The following is a 22,010-nucleotide window of genomic DNA, read 5'->3' on the forward strand; positions in this document are numbered from 1 at the left end:
AAATGTATTTTTGACTTAACGGTATTTTCAACTTATGATGGATTATTGGGATGTAACCCCATCATAAGTCAGGAAGCATCTGTATAAATGAGGCATAATACCCTAGTCTAGTGGAAATGAAGGACATGTACACAATGACATTTCAACACAAGTCAAACTGTGGGAAAAGTGAATACAGAGGAATAAGTCAAGCTCCATTGGATGACAAATGATGAAATGATTAATCTTGATTCAGAAAATCAGAGATGCTTCACAACTATAGTGAACAAGAAACTTTAACATAACCAGAGTTGCCTCCAAAAGGCAATGTATAAGTTCTAATAAGAAAGTTTTCAACACCTGTGAAAGGAATGGGGCGGGGGTGGAGGAAAAGAAAGCTTGTGTCTGTTTTGGAGCTCATTTATGACCCAGAAATGTATTCGATTAAAACATTCCTTTTCCAAGATGTCTCAGAGAAATTCTTCCAAAGCTCTGCAGTTGGGTCCCTTTCATTTCTGAGTTTACAGACCTGACCTGAAGAATTCATTGAAATGCTGGAGGTGACTGAAAAGTGTAACAACATGAAAGTCCAGCAGACAAAATGTTTATTTCTTTAATTTAGATTTCCTAGTACCATCTTCCATCAATTTAACGTAAGTTAGTTTTTCTCTTCTTAATCTACCAATGCAAAAAAATATAAGAAGAGAAGCACTTTAGAAAGAACTGTGTTCTCTTACTGGGAAACAGAGAGAAAAGAAAAAAAAAAAAGATTCCTAGATAATATCAATCTTTCGACCATTGAGTATGTTCTTGAGTGAAAATTAAATTTAAAGAGTCAAACTCTTATGCTTACAAAGGACTAGGATAAAAATGGAAAAAGAGTGAGATCATCTAAACCCCACACATTCCTACGTGAACTGCATCAGCTCAACCTCAGAAAGCCATTAGACTAAATAAGCTTGAAGGCCACCGATTAGTGAATTTACAAGGAACTCTAAATAGCCTATTCCTTTTAATTAGAGATTCTATTATTTTAATAACAATACTTTATACTTACATAGGTCCTTTCATCTACAGAACTCAAAAGGATTTTACAAGTGTGGTTTCATCATTATCCCCATTGCAGAGATTGGAAAATGGAGGCAATTAGTCACTTGTACAAACAAGAAGTTCACTGTCAACTGTTCAAAAACTATTTGGTGTACAAGTTTCTCAGATGCCAAAAGACATAGCTGCAAATGGCATATTCTCATAAAGCCAACTGGCAGGTAAGCCTTATAAGGTGAACAGCAAATTCAAAGTCTCCTGCCATTCAGCTCTTCCTGACAATTAAGCTTAGTGGCTTTTTTGTTTCAATTTCTCCCTACAGAGACTATAGAGAAACTCTCTACAGAGAATTTCACCATAGAATTTAGAGTTTTAAAAAACAAATCCCAGAATCTGTATGTGTTTCTACTTATTAGGCTGAAATTACTTTACCAGCTTCATGATTATGGAAACTATGAGGTGTTTATTTTCCAAAGAATTAACAATATTCGGGGTCATCAATAGTCTGTTACAAGACACTAATCTACATCTCTTCCTTGAGAAATTTTGGATCATCCCAGGAGTGACCCAGTGACTCCATTCGCAAAAGAGTCATCAGGCTACTGTAGACGAGGTTCTTTGGGAGACTCAGGATCAGGTTTCAATTCCAAAGATTGCCCCATAAAAAAGCTACCCTAGGAAGGCTAGCAACTTACTCTTTGGGGGAGAATTAATTGAAGGACATGTGTCCTGCTTTGGGACACACGGCACATCACAGAATAGTATTTACGACATACACAAAATAACTTCCCAGCTCAGTCACGATGGACTTAGTCTCGTGCCCTGAGATTCAAAGAAAAAGACCATCTAGCAAGATAAGTAGAGCCATCCAAAGTTGGTGTCACAATACAGTAGAATATTATTCAGCCTTTAAAAAGAAAAAAATACTACCATTTGCGACAACATGGATGGACCTGGAAGACATTTGTGCTAAGTGAAATAAGTCAGTCTCAGAAGGACAAACTCTGCATGATTCCTCTTACATGAGGCATCTAAAGTAGCCAAACATAGAGAAGTACACGACAGAATGGTGGTTACCAGGGGATGGGGGAGGGGTGATGGGGAGTTGTAAAGTTATAACAATACAAGATGAGCAAGTTCCAGAGATGTGCTGTACAATATAGTGCCTATAGTTAACAATAAGGCATTCAGCACTTACAAATGTGTTAAGAGGGCAGATCTCATGTTAACTGTTCTTACCACAAAAGCAAAACAAACAAAAACAACCATGAGGAACCTTTGGAGATGATGGATATGTTTATTATCTTGATTGTGGAGATGGCAACACAACCGTATAGGTATGTCCAGATACCAAATTGTGCAAATTATGTGCAGTGTCCTGTGTAACAATTATGCCTCAATAAAACTGAGAAATATTAAAAGTCTAGTAAATTGAATTTATAGATACAGCAAATCTTAAGTTACCTTTCAAAAAATGTAGGTGTGGAAAGAGTTCTGTTGCTGATGAGTCTGGACTGAGCAGATCATGGGGGGAGGTGAGCCACAGCCTGGAGGTGGGATCTCAGGGCCAGGCCTGGCCTTGACAATGGCTGGAGAGGCAGACCATTTCCCCGGAGGAAGCCCTGCTTCTTTGGACTGGCTTAGGCACACAGGATTTCTTTACAGCCTGGACTTAAAGGACAGGCCCTATTTCTGGCCCAATGCCTTTTTAGAGCAGGGGATCCTTTTTTTTTTTTTTTTTTTTATTTTGAAAGTAGGTCTCCGTGATCCTAAGTTCCTGTTACTTCTAGAGCAATATTTATAAACATTTCCTCAGCAAAGGGAAATAGCAATGATTCCTTCTATTCTACTATCCTCTATTCTTTCTATCCCTACCTAAAACAAACAAGCAAAAAACTTGCTAGCCAGGGCAAAAATATAAAGAAGCTGGTAACAAAAAGAGTTAACTGTTATATGTGACTTCCTAAAGTCCTCTGCCTCAGAATTCTATGCAATGCAGATTTACAACTTTTGAAAGTGTTGGCACTTTCTTTTTTTTTTTTTTTGAGACGCAGTCTTGCTCTGTTGTTTCCCAGGGTGGAGTGCAATGGCTCGATTTCAGCTCAGTGCAACCTCCACCTCCCGGGTTCAAGTGATTCTCCTGTCTCAGCCTCCTGAGTAGCTGGGATTACAGGTGCCCATCACCACGCCTGACTAATTTTTGTATTTTTAGTAGAGACAGGGTTTCACCATATTGGCCAGGCTGGTCTTGAACTCCTGACCTTCAATGATTCACCCGTCTTGGCCTCCCAAAGTGCTGAGATTACAGGTGTGAGCCGCTGTGCCTGGCCAGCACTTTTTCATTGATCGACATAGAAATAATTGTTCTAGAAGTATTTTGGGGTTTTGAACAAAAAAGTTACGGTGTTAGTGTGGTTTTCAGTCACACTAACCACACCAGCAACCTGCTCCTCATTCGTCTAAAAAAACCATGATAATTTTGAGAGAAGGGCTATAGAAGCAAAGGCTTAAATAACTTAGAAAAACTGAGTAATATATATCCAATACATTACTGAAATTTTTGTCATGATTAATATCCAGGGCAAAACTAGGACCTACGTATTCTTCTGAATGACAGAATAAAAAATATTACTACAAAAGGATTATAAAGCCAGAACTTTTTTTTTTTTTTTTTTTGACAGATCTCACTTTGTTGCCCAGGCTGGAGTGCAGTGGCATGATTTCGGCTCACTGCAACCTCTGCCTCCTGGGTTCAAGTGATTCTCCTGTCTCGGCCTCCAGAGTAGCTGGGATTATAGGCGCCCACCACCACGCCTGGCTAATTTTTGTATTTTTAGTAGAGACGAGGTTTCACCATGTTGGCCAGGCTGGTCTCAAACTCCTGACCTCAAAGTGACCCATTTACTTCAGCCTCCCAAAGTGCTGGGATTACAGGCGTGAGCCACTATACCTGGCCTAAAGCCAGAACTTTTAATGTGAAAAAAGAAATCTAATGTCTGGGCACTCGTGGACATAAAGATGGCAACAATAGGCACCGGAGACTGCTAGAGAGGGGAGGCGGGGGCAAAGGTTGAAAAACTACCTACTGGGTGCTCCACACCCTACCTGGGTGACGGGATCAATCATACCTCAAACCCCACTACCGTGCAATATACCTATGTCAGAAACCTGCACATGTACCCCCTGGATCTAAAATAAAGTTGAAAGTTAAAGTGAAAAAAACAATCGAATGTCATTCCTACACCAACATCACAGGCCTTTTTATGTTCCGTTAGTAATACCTATTCAACCCCTTATGAAGCTCAATGACCTATATCCGCCTATGTTCCAGAATCCTGCGAGAACAGAAGTAAAAAGTGTTTTTAAAAGGAAAAAGTCTTCTGCAACCACCCAGCCTACAACAGTGTCCAAGGGCTTTGCTGAGGTTGCCACTTGTGTTTTTTGTATTTCAGTGGCCCCCTGCCAGGCTTTGAGTGTTGATCCCGGAAGGGCATGGCTGCTGGAAACTGGAGATGGGAAAGACTGAGGAGGATTTGAAAAAGCCCCAAAGAGCTAGAGGAATGAGAAATGCACAGAGATGTCAAAGCAACAGGTAATGAGAGAGACCAGAGTCTAAAGGAAGGGCACTGAGCAAATTTTGTGATGTCCAGTTCAAGTCCAGATAAAAGTGACAAAAAGCCATTGTTATCTAATAACGACCCTCCCTGCCATAGCTCCTTGAGAAAGCGCCATCTTGCCATCGCTCGACAATTTTGTCAAAGTTCCAACCCAGTCATAAGCTTTAGCGAGAAACATGCACTCTGCTGAGGTCAGCAGTTCGGGACCAGCCGGGCCAACATGGTGAAACCCCGTCTCAAAATACAAAAAGTAGCCAGGCATGATGGTGGGTGCCCGTAATCCCAGCTATTTGGGAGGCTGAAGCAGGAGAATTACTTGAACCCGGGAGGTGGAGGTTGCAGTGAGCCGAGATAGCACCATTGCACTCCAGCCTGGGTGACAAACCGAGACTCTGTCTCAAAAAAAAAAAAAAAAAAAATCTGTTCAAATCATGAGAAATGTTGAGACCAGAACACCTGCCTTTGACCCCTGTCTTCTACATGCTTGCCTCACCCATCCCTTTTCAACAAGTGCAAACCCATTTCAGGAGAGGGCACCGAATCCATCTTGAAAGGACTTGCTCAGTCTTTTAAGCTCTTAAATTCCCCTTCCAACAAACAAGCCAATAGTATGTTGGCATGCATTCATATAAGCAGGCTTGGCCCACGCCATATTTATTTAGTCTTCATAATTAGATGTACTAGAGGGTATGAAGAATAAACCAGCACATCAGGCTTATTGAATATGCTTCCAACCAAAACCATCATTGGTTTGCCTTTCAAAGTCTAATCTAAGAGTCTCTGTCAAGAGTCTCATCTTTTCCTTAGAAGGAGCTCTTTTCCCAGCTCTGGCCCTCCCCACCAAGCTTGGAGCATGGGCCTCACCTGTGCACTTGCAGGTCCGGTGGAAGAATTTTCTTGGCCACTGCTCACGGTCATCCTGGTTTCGTAGGATGTAGGGACCACTCCAGGGCCTTGTGTCGGCTTGCACCTCTGTGCACTGTCCCCGGCCTTGCTGAGAGCCACAGACATCGGCCAACTCTGCACCCAGGCGTGGGCAGCACTCCTTGTTCACCAGGCTGTCCACTGTCATGCAGACTCGGGGGAACTGAGCCTGGGCTCCTGGCAGGATTTTACAGTCCAAGCAACTGAGCAGAAGCCCCCACCAAAGGGGGCTCATGGCTTTATAATTGGGAGAGCTCTCTCTCTCTCTCTTACTTTCCTTGTCTCTATCCCACTTTTCTCCTTACCTTCCACTCTTTCAGTCTTTTTTCTTTTCAGTATATTTTGTTTTTCTTTGCATTCTATTCCTCTCTTCTTAAAAATATAACCACAAGAATCAGAGGTTACATGTGTGCACGTGTGTACATGAATATGCACACACTATTTTATGTGATTCAAACAACTAACAGATTTAATTTCCTTAGAAGCGCCTCTAACAACCAAATTTAATGAGGGTAGCGCTTCTCTCCATCTTCCTCCGTTAAATCAGGCTTTGTCTAATTGAGTTAATTTACAGAGGACCCAGTCATACTACTTATTATGCTGGTATTTCTAAACCCTCTCCCTCCCTCCTTAGCTCTTGACTTTAATTGCCTTGAACTCAGTTCAAAAGCCAAACACCGGGCTGCTTTTATTCTCTCTGGCTTGCCAAGCCACGGGGCCTTGTGGGCTTGTGTAAGGGCTGGGAGAAGGCTTCATTAGGGGGATTAGTATTAGAGAAACCCTCATCATTAGCACATGACCCAAAGTGCACAATAAAGGAGATCATTTCTGGCTTTGTTTCAGGAGGGCAAAACCATCTTCTTTATCTGGGCTCATGTGCTCCAGCCAAACTTGTGACCTCAGACATCCTGGGGAGTCAATGGATGCAGTGAGCTCTTCGTCAAAGACCCTTTACAGACAAGCTCACTTTGCTAACTACAATGCACTCATGGCTGCTTTCTGACATGTGTGCAAAAAAGACCATAATAGGGGGTCACGCAACTTCAAAAATAAAGAAACATTTATTTAGAACCAGGGTACAAGGAATTGCTTTGTTCCACAATTGGGAATCCTCTTCCCTCCAAATAATAACTTACTCTTCTCCTATTCAGCACATCTATGCAGCAATATTTTTTTTAATTACGTGAAGTAGCATGCCACCAGAAACTCACAATTGTCATTATCTGATTGTATGGAAGGCACTGGAACCATCTGGATTGAAGACTTGCAAGCAAATCTTTTTGATTAGACTAAAGTGAAGCACGACCGAACTTCAGTCTAGAAAGCAATGCCTCCTGGTGCTTCTGGGGAATGGTCAGGTCAGCAACAGTGGCCACCTGTCAGAGTATCCTTTTATTTTTTCACAGTGGAAACAGGACTGTCTTTGCACCTATTTCATGGTGGAAAGAGGACTTGGTGCCACAAGGATGCGAAACAGCTTCAGCTAGTTTCTAAGAATATACTTGAATGTAAAGACACATATTCTTATGTTTCAAAGCAAATTCCTAATGTGAAAACAATTATACAGGTATTCCCACCCCCTGTACCTCTGTGCCACCCCTTGATGTTAAGTTGCTATGACTAATTAAATGGTAGTTCTTATGTCTGGCTCTACACCAATATCAGCCTGTACCACAGCCCTACTGAATCAGAATCTCTGAGGATGTTCCAGATACCAACCAGCCTTTGTTAGAAAATATCTAGGCAATTCTAATGCGCAGCCAGAGTTGAGAATCACTGAATCAGAATACAGCAGAGCACCAAAGGAAATATTGCAACAGCATCAGCTAAAAGAGACCATGTGTAATAGTTTCCTGAGGTTTCTGTAACAAATGACCACAAACTGGATGACTGAAAACAACAGAAATCTATTTTCTCACTGTTCTGAAGGCCAGAAGTCTGAAATGAAGGTGTTGGCTGGACTGGCGTGTGTCAGCCAGGCGGCTGTACTCTCCCTGGACACTCTAGGCTAGAATCCTCCTTGCCTCTTCAAGCTTCTAGCAGCTGCTGTCAATCCTTGGCTTGAAACTGCAGCTCCAATGTCTGCCACAGCCCCATGGCCTTCTCCCCATCTGTCTGTGTTTTTCCTCCATGTCTGTTTCTCATAAGGACTTTTATTGGATGTAGAGCCCACTCAGATAATCCAGGATGATCTCATCTCAAGATTCTTCACTCAATTACATCTGCAAAGAAGACTCTTTTTTCCAAATAAGGTCACATTCACAGGTTCTGGGACATGGACATATCTTTTGGGGAAGTCAACATTCAACCTAACACGTCATGGGTGGGAAGAAACTTGGGGTCCTAAAATCACAAAATCTCAAGGGTTTTTGAAACCTTTATTTTGGAGCTCATTCATTCCTTCCATGTGTATTTACTGACTGCCACTTCAGGCCAGCATTGTGACACTTGGGAATTTTATTCTATGTTTTTGTGAAGCCTTGGGTCTCCATAAATGTTAAGATAAAATTTCTTGGATGTTAAAACTGATGGAGTCAATAATTCTCATGTCAGAATGCCCCAGGTCTAAGTCCTAGGATCTCTTTTCTTTCATTTCCACACTTGCTAGATAACTCAGCTAGTCTGAGGCCTTAAATGCAGGCTATCATGACTTTCCAAAATTACATCTCTGACTTTGACCTCAGTTGTGAGCACCAGAGTCATATTATTTAACTTCCTACTGGACCTCTCTACTTGAAGGTTTACATATTTCTCACCCAAGTCGAGAACTTTTGCTCTCTCCTCCCAAATGTGTTCTCCATTGGTCTTCTCTATCTCCACAAAGAGCATCACCACAACCCTACAAGTCATCTTTGAGTCTTCTCTTTCCCACCTCTGCATGTGTGCTTTCCAATGCACTTCAAGTAAAATCCAAGGTACTTTGCATGTGCTACTCAAAGTGTGGCCAACAGATCCATGAATAGTGTGTTCCTGGTTTACATCAACATAAGAACAATGAGAACAGAAATTGAAAGTCAACACTGGGAAATTTTCACAGCAATTTGACATATGCCTGAATGTTATGCCAATGTCAAATTGCACTTGTCACCATCTAAAGTTATCTGACTTATTGGTTAGGTGGCTGAAAGTTTGTCTCATCTACTGGGCTATAAGTTCGTTAACTCTGCTGTGTTTTTCCAACATGTGCAACAGTATTTGGCAAATAGAGGCTACTTGATAAATAGTTGATGAATAAATATTCCCAATTCAAAATTTTATGTTCATCAAAAGGGCCTCATTATTATAGTGACTGGTTTTATACAAATTAAATGCTTTTATTTTGAATATATAAAACACATTTAGACTACTAATGACCACTATTATGCTGGGGGTTTCATGTTAGGTTTTGTTAAACTGCTGCAAATGTTGGAAAACCACCAACCCGACATCACTATGACCCATGAACTCCCTCCTCAGTATTTCCAACAAAACATCACTAGTGAGGAGGTTCTCACAACATTTCAGGAACAATTCTAAGGGTGAGGAAATTCTTCCTTTTAAATAAGTTTTTGGCCTGGCACAGTGGCTCATGCCTTGTAATCCCAACATTTTGGGAGGCCAAGGCAGGCAGATCACATGAGCCCAGGAGGTTGAGATCAGCCTGCGCAACATGGTGAAACCCCATCTCCACTAAAAACACAAAAATTAGCTGGGCATGGTGGCATGCACCTGTAGTCCCATCTAGTAGGGAGGCTGAGGTGGGAGGATTTCTTGAGTCCAGGAGGTTGAGGCTACAGTGAGCCGTGATGGCACCACTGCACTCCAGCCTGCGCAAAAGAGTGAGACCCTGTCTCAAATAAATAAATAAACAACAAAAAAAATAAGTTTTTAACATTAAGTATAATTTCCACTAAATTCAAATATAAATTTAAATGTAAATGTATAAATATAAATGTTAAATAAAATTTCCTTCCCCAATGCTTTCATCAAAAGCCTTTGGTAACCCAGTTGGGCTCCCTAGAACGGGTACAGTACATTTTCCACAGGCGTTTCTCCCTCTTTTTTTTTTTTTTTTTTCAGACTAAATATTCTCCATTCCTTTCCATTTTCTTTCATATGACTTAGTTGGTTTTTGTTTTTGTTTCTGAGACAGAGTCTCGCTGTGTCACCCAGGCTGGAGTGCAGTGGCATGATCTCAGCTCACTGCAACCTCCGCCTCCTAGTTCAAGCGATTCTCCCACCTCTGCCTCTTGAGTACCTGGACTACAGGCACCCACCACCACATCTGCCTAATTTTTGTATTTTCAGTAGTGATGAGGTTTCACCATGTTGGCCAGGCTGGTCTCAAATCCCTGACCTCAGGTGATCCTCCCACCTCAGCCTCCCAAAGTGTTGGGAGTTTACAGGTGTAAACCACAGTGCCCGGCCCATATGATTTAGTTTTAAATGTCCCCATCAGCCTGGTCTTTTTTATTTTTATTTTTTTTATTTTATTTTATTTTTTTTTTTAATTTTTGTGTTTAACTTTATTTTTATTTTTATTTTTTTAATTTATTTATTATTATTATACTTTAAGTTGTAGGGTACATGTGCATAACGTGCAGGTTTGTTACATATGTATACTTGTGCCATGTTGCTGTGCTGCACCCATCAACTCGTCATTTACATCAGGTATAACTCCCAATGCAATCCCTCCCCCCTCCCCCCTCCCCATGATAGGCCCCGGTGTGTGATGTTCCCCTTCCTGAGTCCGAGTGATCTCATTGTTCAGTTCCCACCTATGAGTGAGAACATGCGGTGTTTGGTTTTCTGTTCTTGTGATAGTTTGCTAAGAATGATGGATTCCAGCTGCATCCAAGTCCCTACAAAGGACTCAAACTCATCCTTTTTTATGGCTGCATAGTATTCCATGGTGTATATGTGCCACATTTTCTTAATCCAATCTGTCACTGATGGACATTTGGGTTGATTCCAAGTCTTTGCTATTGTGAATAGTGCTGCAATAAACATACGTGTGCATGTGTCTTTATAGCAGCATAATTTATAATCCTTTGGGTATATACCCAGTAATGGGATGGCTGGGTCATACGGTACATCTAGTTCTAGATCCTTGAGGAATCGCCATACTGTTTTCCATAATGGTTGAACTAGTTTACAATCCCACCAACAGTGTAAAAGTGTTCCTATTTCTCCACATCCTCTCCAGCACCTGTTGTTTCCTGACTTTTTAATGATTGCCATTCTAACTGGTGTGAGATGGTATCTCATTGTGGTTTTGATTTGCATTTCTCTGATGGCCAGTGATGATGAGCATTTTTTCATGTGTCTGTTGGCTGTATGTATGTCTTCTTTTGAGAAATGTCTGTTCATGTCCTTTGCCCACTTTTTGATGGGGTTGTTTGTTTTTTTCTTGTAAATTTGTTTGAGTTTTTTGTAGGTTCTGGATATTAGCCCTTTGTCAGATGAATAGATTGCAAAAATTTTCTCCCATTCTGTAGGTTGCCTGTTCACTCTGATGGTAGTTTCTTTTGCTGTGCAGAAGCTCTTTAGTTTAATGAGATCCCATTTGTCAATTTTGGCTTTTGCTGCCGTTGCTTTTGGTGTTTTAGACATGAAATCTTTGCCCATGCCTGTGTCCTGAATGGTACTACCGAGGTTTTCCTCTAGGATTTTTATGGTATTAGGTCTAACATTTAAGTCTCTAATCCATCTTGAATTAATTTTCGTATAAGGAGTAAGGAAAGGATCCAGTTTCAGCTTTCTACTTATGGCTAGCCAATTTTCCCAGCACCATTTATTAAATAGGGAATCCTTTCCCCATTTCTTGTTTCTCTCAGGTTTGTCGAAGATCAAATGGCTGTAGATGTGTGGTATTATTTCTGAGGACTCTGTTCTGTTCCATTGGTCTATATCTCTGTTTTGGTACCAGTACCATGCTGTTTTGGTTACTGTAGCCTTGTAGTATAGTTTGAAGTCAGGTAGCGTGATGCCTCCAGCTTTGTTCTTTTGACTTAGGATTGTCTTGGAGATGCGGGCTCTTTTTTGGTTCCATATGAACTTTAAAGCAGTTTTTTCCAATTCTGTGAAGAAACTCATTGGTAGCTTGATGGGGATGGCATTGAATCTATAAATTACCTTGGGCAGTATGGCCATTTTCACAATATTGATTCTTCCTATCCATGAGCATGGTATGTTCTTCCATTTGTTTGTGTCCTCTTTGATTTCACTGAGCAGTGGTTTGTAGTTCTCCTTGAAGAGGTCCTTTACATCCCTTGTAAGTTGGATTCCTAGGTATTTTATTCTCTTTGAAGCAATTGTGAATGGAAGTTCATTCCTGATTTGGCTCTCTGTTTGTCTGTTACTGGTGTATAAGAATGCTTGTGATTTTTGCACATTAATTTTGTATCCTGAGACTTTGCTGAAGTTGCTTATCAGCTTAAGGAGATTTTGGGCTGAGACAATGGGGTTTTCTAAATATACAATCATGTCATCTGCAAACAGGGACAATTTGACTTCTTCTTTTCCTAACTGAATACCCTTGATTTCTTTCTCTTGCCTGATTGCCCTAGCCAGAACTTCCAACACTATGTTGAATAGGAGTGGTGAGAGAGGGCATCCCTGTCTTGTGCCAGTTTTCAAAGGGAATTTTTCCAGTTTTTGCCCATTCAGTATGATATTGGCTGTGGGTTTGTCATAAATAGCTCTTATTATTTTGAGGTACGTTCCATCAATACCGAATTTATTGAGCGTTTTTAGCATGAAGGGCTGCTGAATTTTGTCAAAAGCCTTTTCTGCATCAATTGAGATAATCATGTGGTTCTTGTCTTTGGTTCTGTTTATATGCTGGATTATGTTTATTGATTTGCGGATGTTGAACCAGCCTTGCATCCCAGGGATGAAGCCCACTTGATCATGGTGGATAAGCTTTTTGATGTGTTGCTGAATCCGGTTTGCCAGTATTTTATTGAGGATTTTTGCATCGATGTTCATCAGGGATATTGGTCTAAAATTCTCTTTTTTTGTTGTGTCTCTGCCAGGCTTTGGTATCAGGATGATGTTGGCCTCATAAAATGAGTTAGGGAGGATTCCCTCTTTTTCTATTGATTGGAATAGTTTCAGAAGGAATGGTACCAACTCCTCTTTGTACCTCTGGTAGAATTCAGCTGTGAATCCATCTGGTCCTGGACTTTTTTTGGTTGGTAGGCTATTAATTGTTGCCTTAATTTCAGAGCCTGCTATTGGTCTATTCAGGGATTCAACTTCTTCCTGGTTTAGTCTTGGAAGAGTGTAAGTGTCCAGGAAATTATCCATTTCTTCTAGATTTTCTAGTTTATTTGCGTAGAGGTGTTTATAGTATTCTCTGATGGTAGTTTGTATTTCTGTGGGGTCGGTGGTGATATCCCCTTGATCATTTTTAATTGCGTCGATTTGATTCTTCTCTCTTTTCTTCTTTATTAGTCTGGCTAGTGGTCTGTCAATTTTGTTGATCTTTTCAAAAAACCAACTCCTGGATTCATTGATTTTTTGGAGGGTTTTTTGTGTCTCTATCTCCTTCAGTTCTGCTCTGATCTTAGTTATTTCTTGCCTTCTGCTAGCTTTCGAATGTGTTTGCTCTTGCTTCTCTAGTTCTTTTAATTGCGATGTTAGAGTGTCAATTTTACATCTTTCCTGCTTTCTCTTGTGGGCATTTAGTGCTATAAATTTCCCTCTACACACTGCTTTAAATGTGTCCCAGAGATTCTGGTATGTTGTATCTTTGTTCTCATTGGTTTCAAAGAACATCTTTATTTCTGCCTTCATTTCGTTATGTACCCAGTAGTCATTCAGGAGCAGGTTGTTCAGTTTCCATGTAGTTGAGCGGTTTTGAGTGAGTTTCTTAGTCCTGAGTTCTAGTTTGATTGCACTGTGGTCTGAGAGACAGTTTGTTATAATTTCTGTTCTTGTACATTTGCTGAGGAGTGCTTTACTTCCAATTACGTGGTCGATTTTGGAGTAAGTATGATGTGGTGCTGAGAAGAATGTATATTCTGTTGATTTGGGGTGGAGAGTTCTATAGATGTCTATTAGGTCTGCTTGTTGCAGAGATGAGTTCAATTCCTGGATATCCTTGTTAACTTTCTGTCTCGTTGATCTGTCTAATGTTGACAGTGGAGTGTTGAAGTCTCCCATTATTATTGTATGGGAGTCTAAGTCTCTTTGTAAGTCTCTAAGGACTTGCTTTATGAATCTGGGTGCTCCTGTATTGGGTGCATATATATTTAGGATAGTTAGCTCTTCCTGTTGAATTGATCCCTTTACCATTATGTAATGGCCTTCTTTGTCTCTTTTGATCTTTGATGGTTTAAAGTCTGTTTTATCAGAGACTAGTATTGCAACCCCTGCTTTTTTTTGTTCTCCATTTGCTTGGTAAATCTTCCTCCATCCCTTTATTTTGAGCCTATGTATGTCTCTGCGTGTGAGATGGGTCTCCTGAATACAGCAGACTGATGGGTCTTGACTCTTTATCTAGTTTGCCAGTCTGTGTCTTTTAATTGGAGCATTTAGTCCATTTACATTTAAGGTTAATATTGTTATGTGTGAACTTGATCCTGCCATTATGATATTAACTGGTTATTTTGCTCGTTGGTTGATGCAGTTTCTTCCTAGCCTCGATGGTCTTTACATTTTGGCATGTTTTTGCAATGGCTGGTACCGGTTGTTCCTTTCCATGTTTAGTGCTTCCTTCAGGATCTCTTGTAAGGCAGGCCTAGTGGTGACAAAATCTCTAAGCATTTGCTTATCTGTAAAGGATTTTATTTCTCCTTCACTTATGAAACTTAGTTTGGCTGGATATGAAATTCTGGGTTTAAAATTCTTTTCTTTAAGAATGTTGAATATTGGCCCCCACTCTCTTCTGGCTTGGAGAGTTTCTGCTGAGAGATCTGCTGTTAGTCTGATGGGCTTCCCTTTGTGGGTAACCCGACCTTTCTCTCTGGCTGCCCTTAAGATTTTTTCCTTCATTTCAACTTTGGTGAATCTGGCAATTATGTGTCTTGGAGTTGCTCTTCTCGAGGAGTATCTTTGTGGCGTTCTCTGTATTTCCTGGATTTGAATGTTGGCCTGCCCTACTAGGTTGGGGAAGTTCTCCTGGATGATATCCTGAAGAGTGTTTTCCAACTTGGTTCCATTTTCCCCCTCACTTTCAGGCACCCCAATCAGACGTAGATTTGGTCTTTTTACATAATCCCATACTTCTTGCAGGCTTTGTTCGTTTCTTTTTCTTCTTTTTTCTTTTGGTTTCTCTTCTTGCTTCATTTCATTCATTTGATCCTCAATCGCTGATACTCTTTCTTCCAGTTGATCGAGTCGGTTACTGAAGCTTGTGCATTTGTCACGTATTTCTCGTGTCATGGTTTTCATCTCTTTCATTTCGTTTAGGACCTTCTCTGCATTAATTACTCTAGCCATCAATTCTTCCACTTTTTTTTCAAGATTTTTAGTTTCTTTGCGCTGGGTACGTAATTCCTCCTTTAGCTCTGAGAAATTTGATGGACTGAAGCCTTCTTCTCTCATCTCGTCAAAGTCATTCTCCATCCAGCTTTGATCTGTTGCTGGCGACGAGCTGCGCTCCTTTGCCGGGGGAGATGCGCTCTTATTTTTTGAATTTCCAGCTTTTCTGCCCTGCTTTTTCCCCATCTTTGTGGTTTTATCTGCCTCTGGTCTTTGATGATGGTGATGTACTGATGGGGTTTTGGTGTAGGTGTCCTTCCTGTTTGATAGTTTTCCTTCTAACAGTCAGGACCCTCAGCTGTAGGTCTGTTGGAGATTGCTTGAGGTCCACTCCAGACCCTGTTTGCCTGGGTATCAGCAGCAGAGGCTGCAGAAGATAGAATATTTCTGAACAGCGAGTGTACCTGTCTGATTCTTGCTTTGGAAGCTTCCTCTCAGGGGTATACTCCTCCCTGTGAGGTGTGGGGTGTCAGACTGCCCCTAGTGGGGGATGTCTCCCAGTTAGGCTACTCAGGGGTCAGGGACCCGCTTGAGCAGGGAGTCTGTCCCTTCTCAGATCTCAACCTCCGTGTTGGGAGATCCACTGCTCTCTTCAAAGCTGTCAGACAGAGTCGTTTGCGTCTGTGCAGAGGTGTCTGTGTGTCTTAGTTTACTGTGCCCTTTCCCCAGAGGTGGAGTCTACAGAGACAGGCAGGTTTCCTTGAGCTGCTGTGAGCTCCACCCAGTTCGAGCTTCCCAGCAGCTTTGTTTACCTACTTAAGCCTCAGCAATGGCGGGCGCCCCTCCCCCAGCCTCGCTGCTGCCTTGCCGGTAGATCACAGACTGCTGCGCTAGCAATGAGGGAGGCTCCGTGGGTGTGGGACCCTCCCGGCCAGGTGTGGGATATGATCTCCTGGTGTGCCTGTTTCCTAAAGCGCAGTATTGGGGTGGGAGTTACCCGATTTTCCAGGTGTTGTGTGTCTCAGTTCCCCTGGCTAGGAAAAGGGACTCCCTTCCCCCTTGCGCTTCCCAGGTGAGGCAATGCCTCGCCCTGCTTCAGCTCTCGCTGGTCGGGCTGCAGCAGCTGACCAGCTCCGATCGTCCGGCACTCCCCAGTGAGATGAACCCAGTACCTCAGTTGAAAATGCAGAAATCACTGGTCTTTTGTGTCGCTCGCGCTGGGAGTTGGAGACTGGAGCTGCTCCTATTCGGCCATCTTCGAAAGTATAGTAGCCTGGTCTTTTTTATAGACAACACAGGTCATGATTTGACCTCTGAATGCAGGTTTCCCATAACTTAATTCAACGTTCCTGCTACAATCTAAGCAAAGATAACTGAAAAAGAATTACTTTGTAAGCTTTGCTAGACAGTCACATCACCTCATCAATTTTGTCTACATCCACTCAGGGTAACTCATGCTGCAGTTAAGACCTCAAAATGTCATTTGGCTTATGAAAGAAATGTTTACTTCTTACGCAGCCTGCACATCCACCACATGTCTGTCAGCTGTGACTGTGCTGTACGCTGTGTTCACTCCAGGACTCAAAGTGAAGCAGCATCTTTTCATTCCTTTCATTCTGCTAATTTTGCATCAAAGTAGAGGTCAGTGATGGGCCACTACTCGGAAGAGGTCCACCTCACTCACGTCTGCTCCCACCCCATTGGCAAAAAGCAAGTCCATAGACAAGACAGCTGCCCTCAAAGACAGGGGTTCTGTGAGGATGGCCCCTTTAGGGAGAGTCAAGAAGTATTTTATTTTTACTGCATTTGAAACCAACTTAAAGCCCTGTGTCATTTTCATATAGCTTTCACATGGCTGCCTTAAAGTCAGATGCCTCTCCTATCCCCATCTCCTCTTCTATTCACATGGAATTGCCTTTTGAGGTCTGTATTAGTTTGCTTTAGCTTCTATAACAAAATGCCACAGAGTAGATGGCTTAAACAACAGAAACTTACTTTCCCACAGTTCCGGAGACTGAAAGTTCACGATCAAGGTGTAGGCAGGGTTGGATTCTTCTGTCAAGGCCTCGACTTGCAGAGAGCTTCCCTATTGCTGCCCCGTGCCATGGTCTTTCCTCTCTGCACATGCACTTCTGGTGCCTTTTGTGTGTCTAAATTTCCTTTTTCTAACATGAACACTGGTCAGATGAGATTGAGGCCCATCCTGACAACTTCATTTTTAACTCAATCTCCTCTGTAAAGGTCCTATTGCCAAATACAGTTATATTCTTGGGTGCTGCAAGTTGAGACTTGAACGTAGGAATTTTTGGGAGGACCCAGCTCAGCTCCTAACAGGTTGTAAATAAAAGGGTTTATTTCACCTCTGTTCAAAGTTGTCATATTAAATGGGTATAAGCAACGGGATTTCTTTCCTTCCTGCCTTTGTCCTAACTACACATTTGGTTGGCCCATCTTTATTGTCTTCATAACCCAATTCATTGATGAAAATGACCAATGTCAAGGTCCATGGCAGGACTTGAGACATGTCACCAAACAAAAGGGTCTCACTCTGGCATTCTGCTGGGGGGTGGGGAGGGGCAGGGGGACAGAAGAGGAACTTCAGGGGGATCTTCGAACATCCTGAAATTGTGTGGAAAATTTAGCATGGGTCTTTTTGTGTCAAGAAGATTCATAGATTTTGTTAGCTTCTCCAATGGATTCACGACCCTGCCCTTGAGACTTTAGCACAGGTAGAACCTTGGAGGGCTCTGTGAGAGAACTTAGAGACTCTGGGCATCATCGGTGTTTCCAAAGGATGCCATGGCCATTAACCACCAGTCTGCTTGTTCACAATGCAGACACCTGTACAGCTCACTGCCTTTCTCCTAGAATGGCAGAGCCCCTGAGCTTTCCTGTACTCACCTGGGCTTAGAAGAAAAGCCTTAAATACTTAAAGGAAAAGGCTTAAATGAAGCTGCAACCCCATCAGCCTTGCACAAATACAGTGTCTGGCACATAGGAACGACTTATCAAAATACTTGTTGAGTAAATGAACCATCATCTATAGTATCCTCCCCAAATTCACAATCATTCCTAATAAAGGCAGGTCACTCTTTGTTTCATGGAAACACCCACTTCGAGGTCCCATACCTTGAAGGAGAGCAGAGAAAACAAAATGGGACAGGAAGTAATAATACTAATGCTTGATAGGTGAGAAAGGGCTAAAAGTATTGATTATTTAGCCAGGAGAATTGCTAAGGAGTGACAATGATTTTCAAAAAGATAAAGAGTTTTACTTTGGATTTGGAAGGATAGGGCTACAGGTGATCTATATGTTGTTAAGTGCTCAATGTCATTGGGTTTGTGGTCTTTTTTAGTTCCTACGTGTTGCTTGATTGCATGATGTTAAAAGTAAGAAAGCAGCCTAATGTATTAAGTCCCTACTATGCTTCTAGCACTAAGCTAAGGGTGAGTATGTAATGTTTCTAGTTATTTATTCACTGTTTATTATCCTCATTTTACAGAAGAGGAAACAGAGCCTGCCAGACCTCGGGTAACAAGCCCTGTGACAGAGCTGTGTTTTCCTGACTCCAAAGTTGTGGCCTTTTCACCATGTCGAGTTGTCAAACTCATCATCTTCTCTGGGGAAGTCAGCACAGTGCCTCATACTAAGGGACTGATGGAAACTTACAATCTCTAATCTCCTACTCCATGCCAGGTACTATGCTAAGCTTGCTTTCCTTACCCTTTGTTATCTCATTTAAATTCCAAGAAACTGCTGCTTAACATTTTACTATTTCTAATTTAAGTGAATTGATTTAATATTGCTACCCTAGATGGAAGCCCTAAGCACATCAGAATAGAATTAAGAAATCCTCATTCTGATGGAGGAGATTGATTGAAGTTGAGAATAAGGGTTGGGCTCTTCCTAGCTTTGCAATAACTAAATTACCTTTTAGTATTAAGCCATCAGCCTGCATTAGGGCATGATTTGGAAAAACATCCTGTGAAACTTGTAAGGTATTTTTAGTATCATCAAACACATTTCCTAGTGTCATTTTATGGGGATCCAGGGAGAGATTTCTTGCAGGCTTCAGGATCCAGGAAAGCTGTACTTCCCCATAGAAACCAGTTTATCCAGGACTGTCGGACCATGTGAATCTTAGGATGGTGTTTCTTTCTTTACCTTGGCCAGTTATGAAGCTTAGAGCCAAATTTGCAGCCCCCACATCAAGCAACTGATTCATGCAGTATCTACTTTAATATTTTCCTGCCCTTATGTTCCTGATTTCTGGGATTCTTATTTTATCCTTTTGCAAATTTATGTATTTCTCTAGCTTGTCTCGAATCCTTTGAAAAATGAGACAGACAGACAGACACACACATTTCTGTATAAGTGCAAAGGTAATAAACACCCAGCCAAGTTGTTGTTTACAAAACAGGGCTTAGAGAAGAGTTTGAGAAGAATCCCTAAAAAGTTGGTATAAGTGAATACAGATCTAAGGACATGAGTTAAGAAGATCTCAGATCATAAGTATGACTGTAACTAAACATTGCGTTATTTGCAAAAGAGAAAGTCTTTGTTAGAAATCGAATAGCAGAATCCAAGAGGGGATATCTCATGGGTGTATTGAGACCATTGGTTATCAATGGAAGCCATCGAATCAAGGACTGTTACAAGGAATGTTCTGAAACCCAGTAAAGAGAGGCAGCTGTGCATCATAGAGCTTAATAGTCTGAGAGTAGAAAAGTGCCTTATTAGAAAGCAACTCATTTTACTATCTCTTTTTACAGCTGAGGCAAGACTCGGTGAAAAGGGATGTTCTGCTTTCATTTTGCATGCCGGCACCTAGCACCAACTTGCACATAAGAAGGACTCAACGTATGTTCATGACATACTGATTTAGATACCTTAGAGAATTTGTGAGTGAATGATACAGGGTAGACATGCATAACTTTGGAAGTAGGATGCCAGCCTATGCCTTCCTATGCCAGTCTGTATGTTCAAAGGAGGAAGAAATGGCTCAAAGCCTGGGAAGCAATTGAAGAGAACGGTAGATTTGTTAGAGCCATGGCTAAGATTAATACAGAGAAAACATATGCATCTTTCTGCTTGCCAACGAGTCGCCTGCTCTTTTCTCCTGTGCCTCTGAATGTGAAAATCCTCCCCGTTTTTTAGCCCCCTGTTCACCTTCCCTGTCTGATGCTTTTTGATCTATTCTTTGCTGCCTCATCATAGGGAAAAGAGATTATTTTTTTTTCCCCGTGACCAAGTTGTTTCCTAAATGCTGGACATCTGTCCTGATAAGGGTTTTGCTTTCTACATCTAAGAGCCTTTTTTCTTCTTGGTGGTATGAATTGTTCTTCAGAGGAACTAAGGGTTAGAAATAGGATGTGTGGTCTGTTATTTCAGTTGAGTGCATTTTTTTCATCTTGAATGCATTTTTGTAGTTCATCCTTAAGTCTGTGTTTATACAACAAACACTTTTTAGTTTCAGATTTTGCATCATTTATCTTTATATTCATCTTAGTTCTTTGTTATGCACACTGTGCCCTCTAATTCTTATTTTATCATTTTGTTTTTTATGCTTCATTCTGGTACATGAGTATTCAGTTTGGATTTTTATGTGTACCCTTATAAATTAATGACTGATTTGGGTAAGCAAGAGCTACTCCTTCTTCAAAATACAGTTCTCTGGGAGGGAATCACTCTCTTCCTGCTCAATTCTGATCAAATCCAGAAAATACCACCTATACATTTGTAAGAGGTTGTATGGGCTGAAAAAACATATATATTTTTAGACAACTTTAGTATTAACAGATCTACGAGGGCTTATAGATGTACAATTTAGACTGTTCAGGTCTAGAAGGATTTCCAAAATCTATTGTCTGCCAGGCGTGGTGGCTCACACCTGTAATCTCAGCACTCTGGGAGGCTGAAACAGGAGGATCACTTGAGCTCAGGAATTTGAGACCAGCCTGGGCAATATGGCGTAACCTATTTCTACAAAAAATACAAAAATTAGCCAGGCGTGGTGGTGCACGCCTGTAGTCTCAGCTACTCAGGAAAGCTGAGATGGGAGAATAGCTTGAGCCCAAGAGGCAGAGGTTGCAATGAGCTGAGATTGCACCACTGGACTCCAGCCTGGGTGATACAGCCAGACCTTCTTGTCTAATATATACACACACACACACACACACATACACATACATATATACACACATATATATATGCAAACACACACACATATATATAGTCAAGAGAAAAAACATAAGGTATATAGCTATGAACTCACTATGTTTATGCTAACATGTACATGTGAGGGAGTGGGGGCAGGGAGTATATCTGTGTCTGTGACTTGTCTGTGTCTATCTGCCCGTCTCTGTGTGGCAATGTATAGAATAAACACAAGAAACTGGTTGAGTGCTGTCCCTGGGAATGGGCCTAATGGGGTGAGGAACAGGAGAGGAAAGAACAATTATTTTCATTCTATACTTTTCTACATTTTGAATTTTGAACCATGCACGTATAGTATTTAGTTTAAAAAATTCGTTAATAAAAAATTCAAGCTAAAACAATTTAGAATGATGAGTACTTGTGAGGATGACATTACATAAAGGAGGAATTTCCTGGAAGTATTAAAAAGAGTATAACCCAGTCAAAATCCCAGCAAGTTACTTTGTGAATAAGGAGAAACAGTAGAAGTTTATATGGAGAGGCAATAAACTTACCAGTTCTATGACCCTGGACAAGTGGTTATTCTCTCTCAGCCTCAGATTCCTCATCTGTAAACCTAAGATGAAGATATCTACTTAATAAGGTATAATTTTAAAGATTAAATATGGCATTGGATATAAATTGCCTAGCAGAATCTGGCATACAGAAGGTACTCAGCATATTTTTATTATTTCCATTAAACAATGTCTCAAATTTCTACACAGGCAAACCATTGGTCTGACTCATTATATTATTGTTTATGTGTTTGAAAAATTACTACCCTCTTAATCAATAGCCCATGTGACCTCTATTTCAATGGACAGCCAGGAAAGGCTGAA

General features: G+C 41.2%; 1 protein-coding gene across 3 annotated transcripts in view; it reads right to left on the reverse strand.

The window, feature by feature from the left end:
- DCT (dopachrome tautomerase) overlaps positions 1–22,010 on the reverse strand; it is a 118,786-nt gene that overhangs the window by 36,812 nt on the left and 59,964 nt on the right. For 2 of the 3 annotated variants that reach the window (XM_074021258.1, XM_074021259.1), the window contains one exon: positions 21,687–21,748. Coding sequence is in view for 1 of the 3 variants with exons in the window: in XM_005586090.5 (XP_005586147.3) it covers positions 5,508–5,802 (295 nt within the window). In the remaining 2 variants the exon portion in view is untranslated. Of the gene's footprint in view, positions 1–5,507; positions 6,233–21,686; positions 21,749–22,010 lie in introns of those variants that run through there. The other variant, XM_005586090.5, reaches the window with a different exon arrangement.

The sequence above is a fragment of the Macaca fascicularis genome, chromosome 17, assembly GCF_037993035.2.
Source record: "Macaca fascicularis isolate 582-1 chromosome 17, T2T-MFA8v1.1".
NCBI classification, from domain to species: domain Eukaryota; kingdom Metazoa; phylum Chordata; class Mammalia; order Primates; family Cercopithecidae; genus Macaca; species Macaca fascicularis.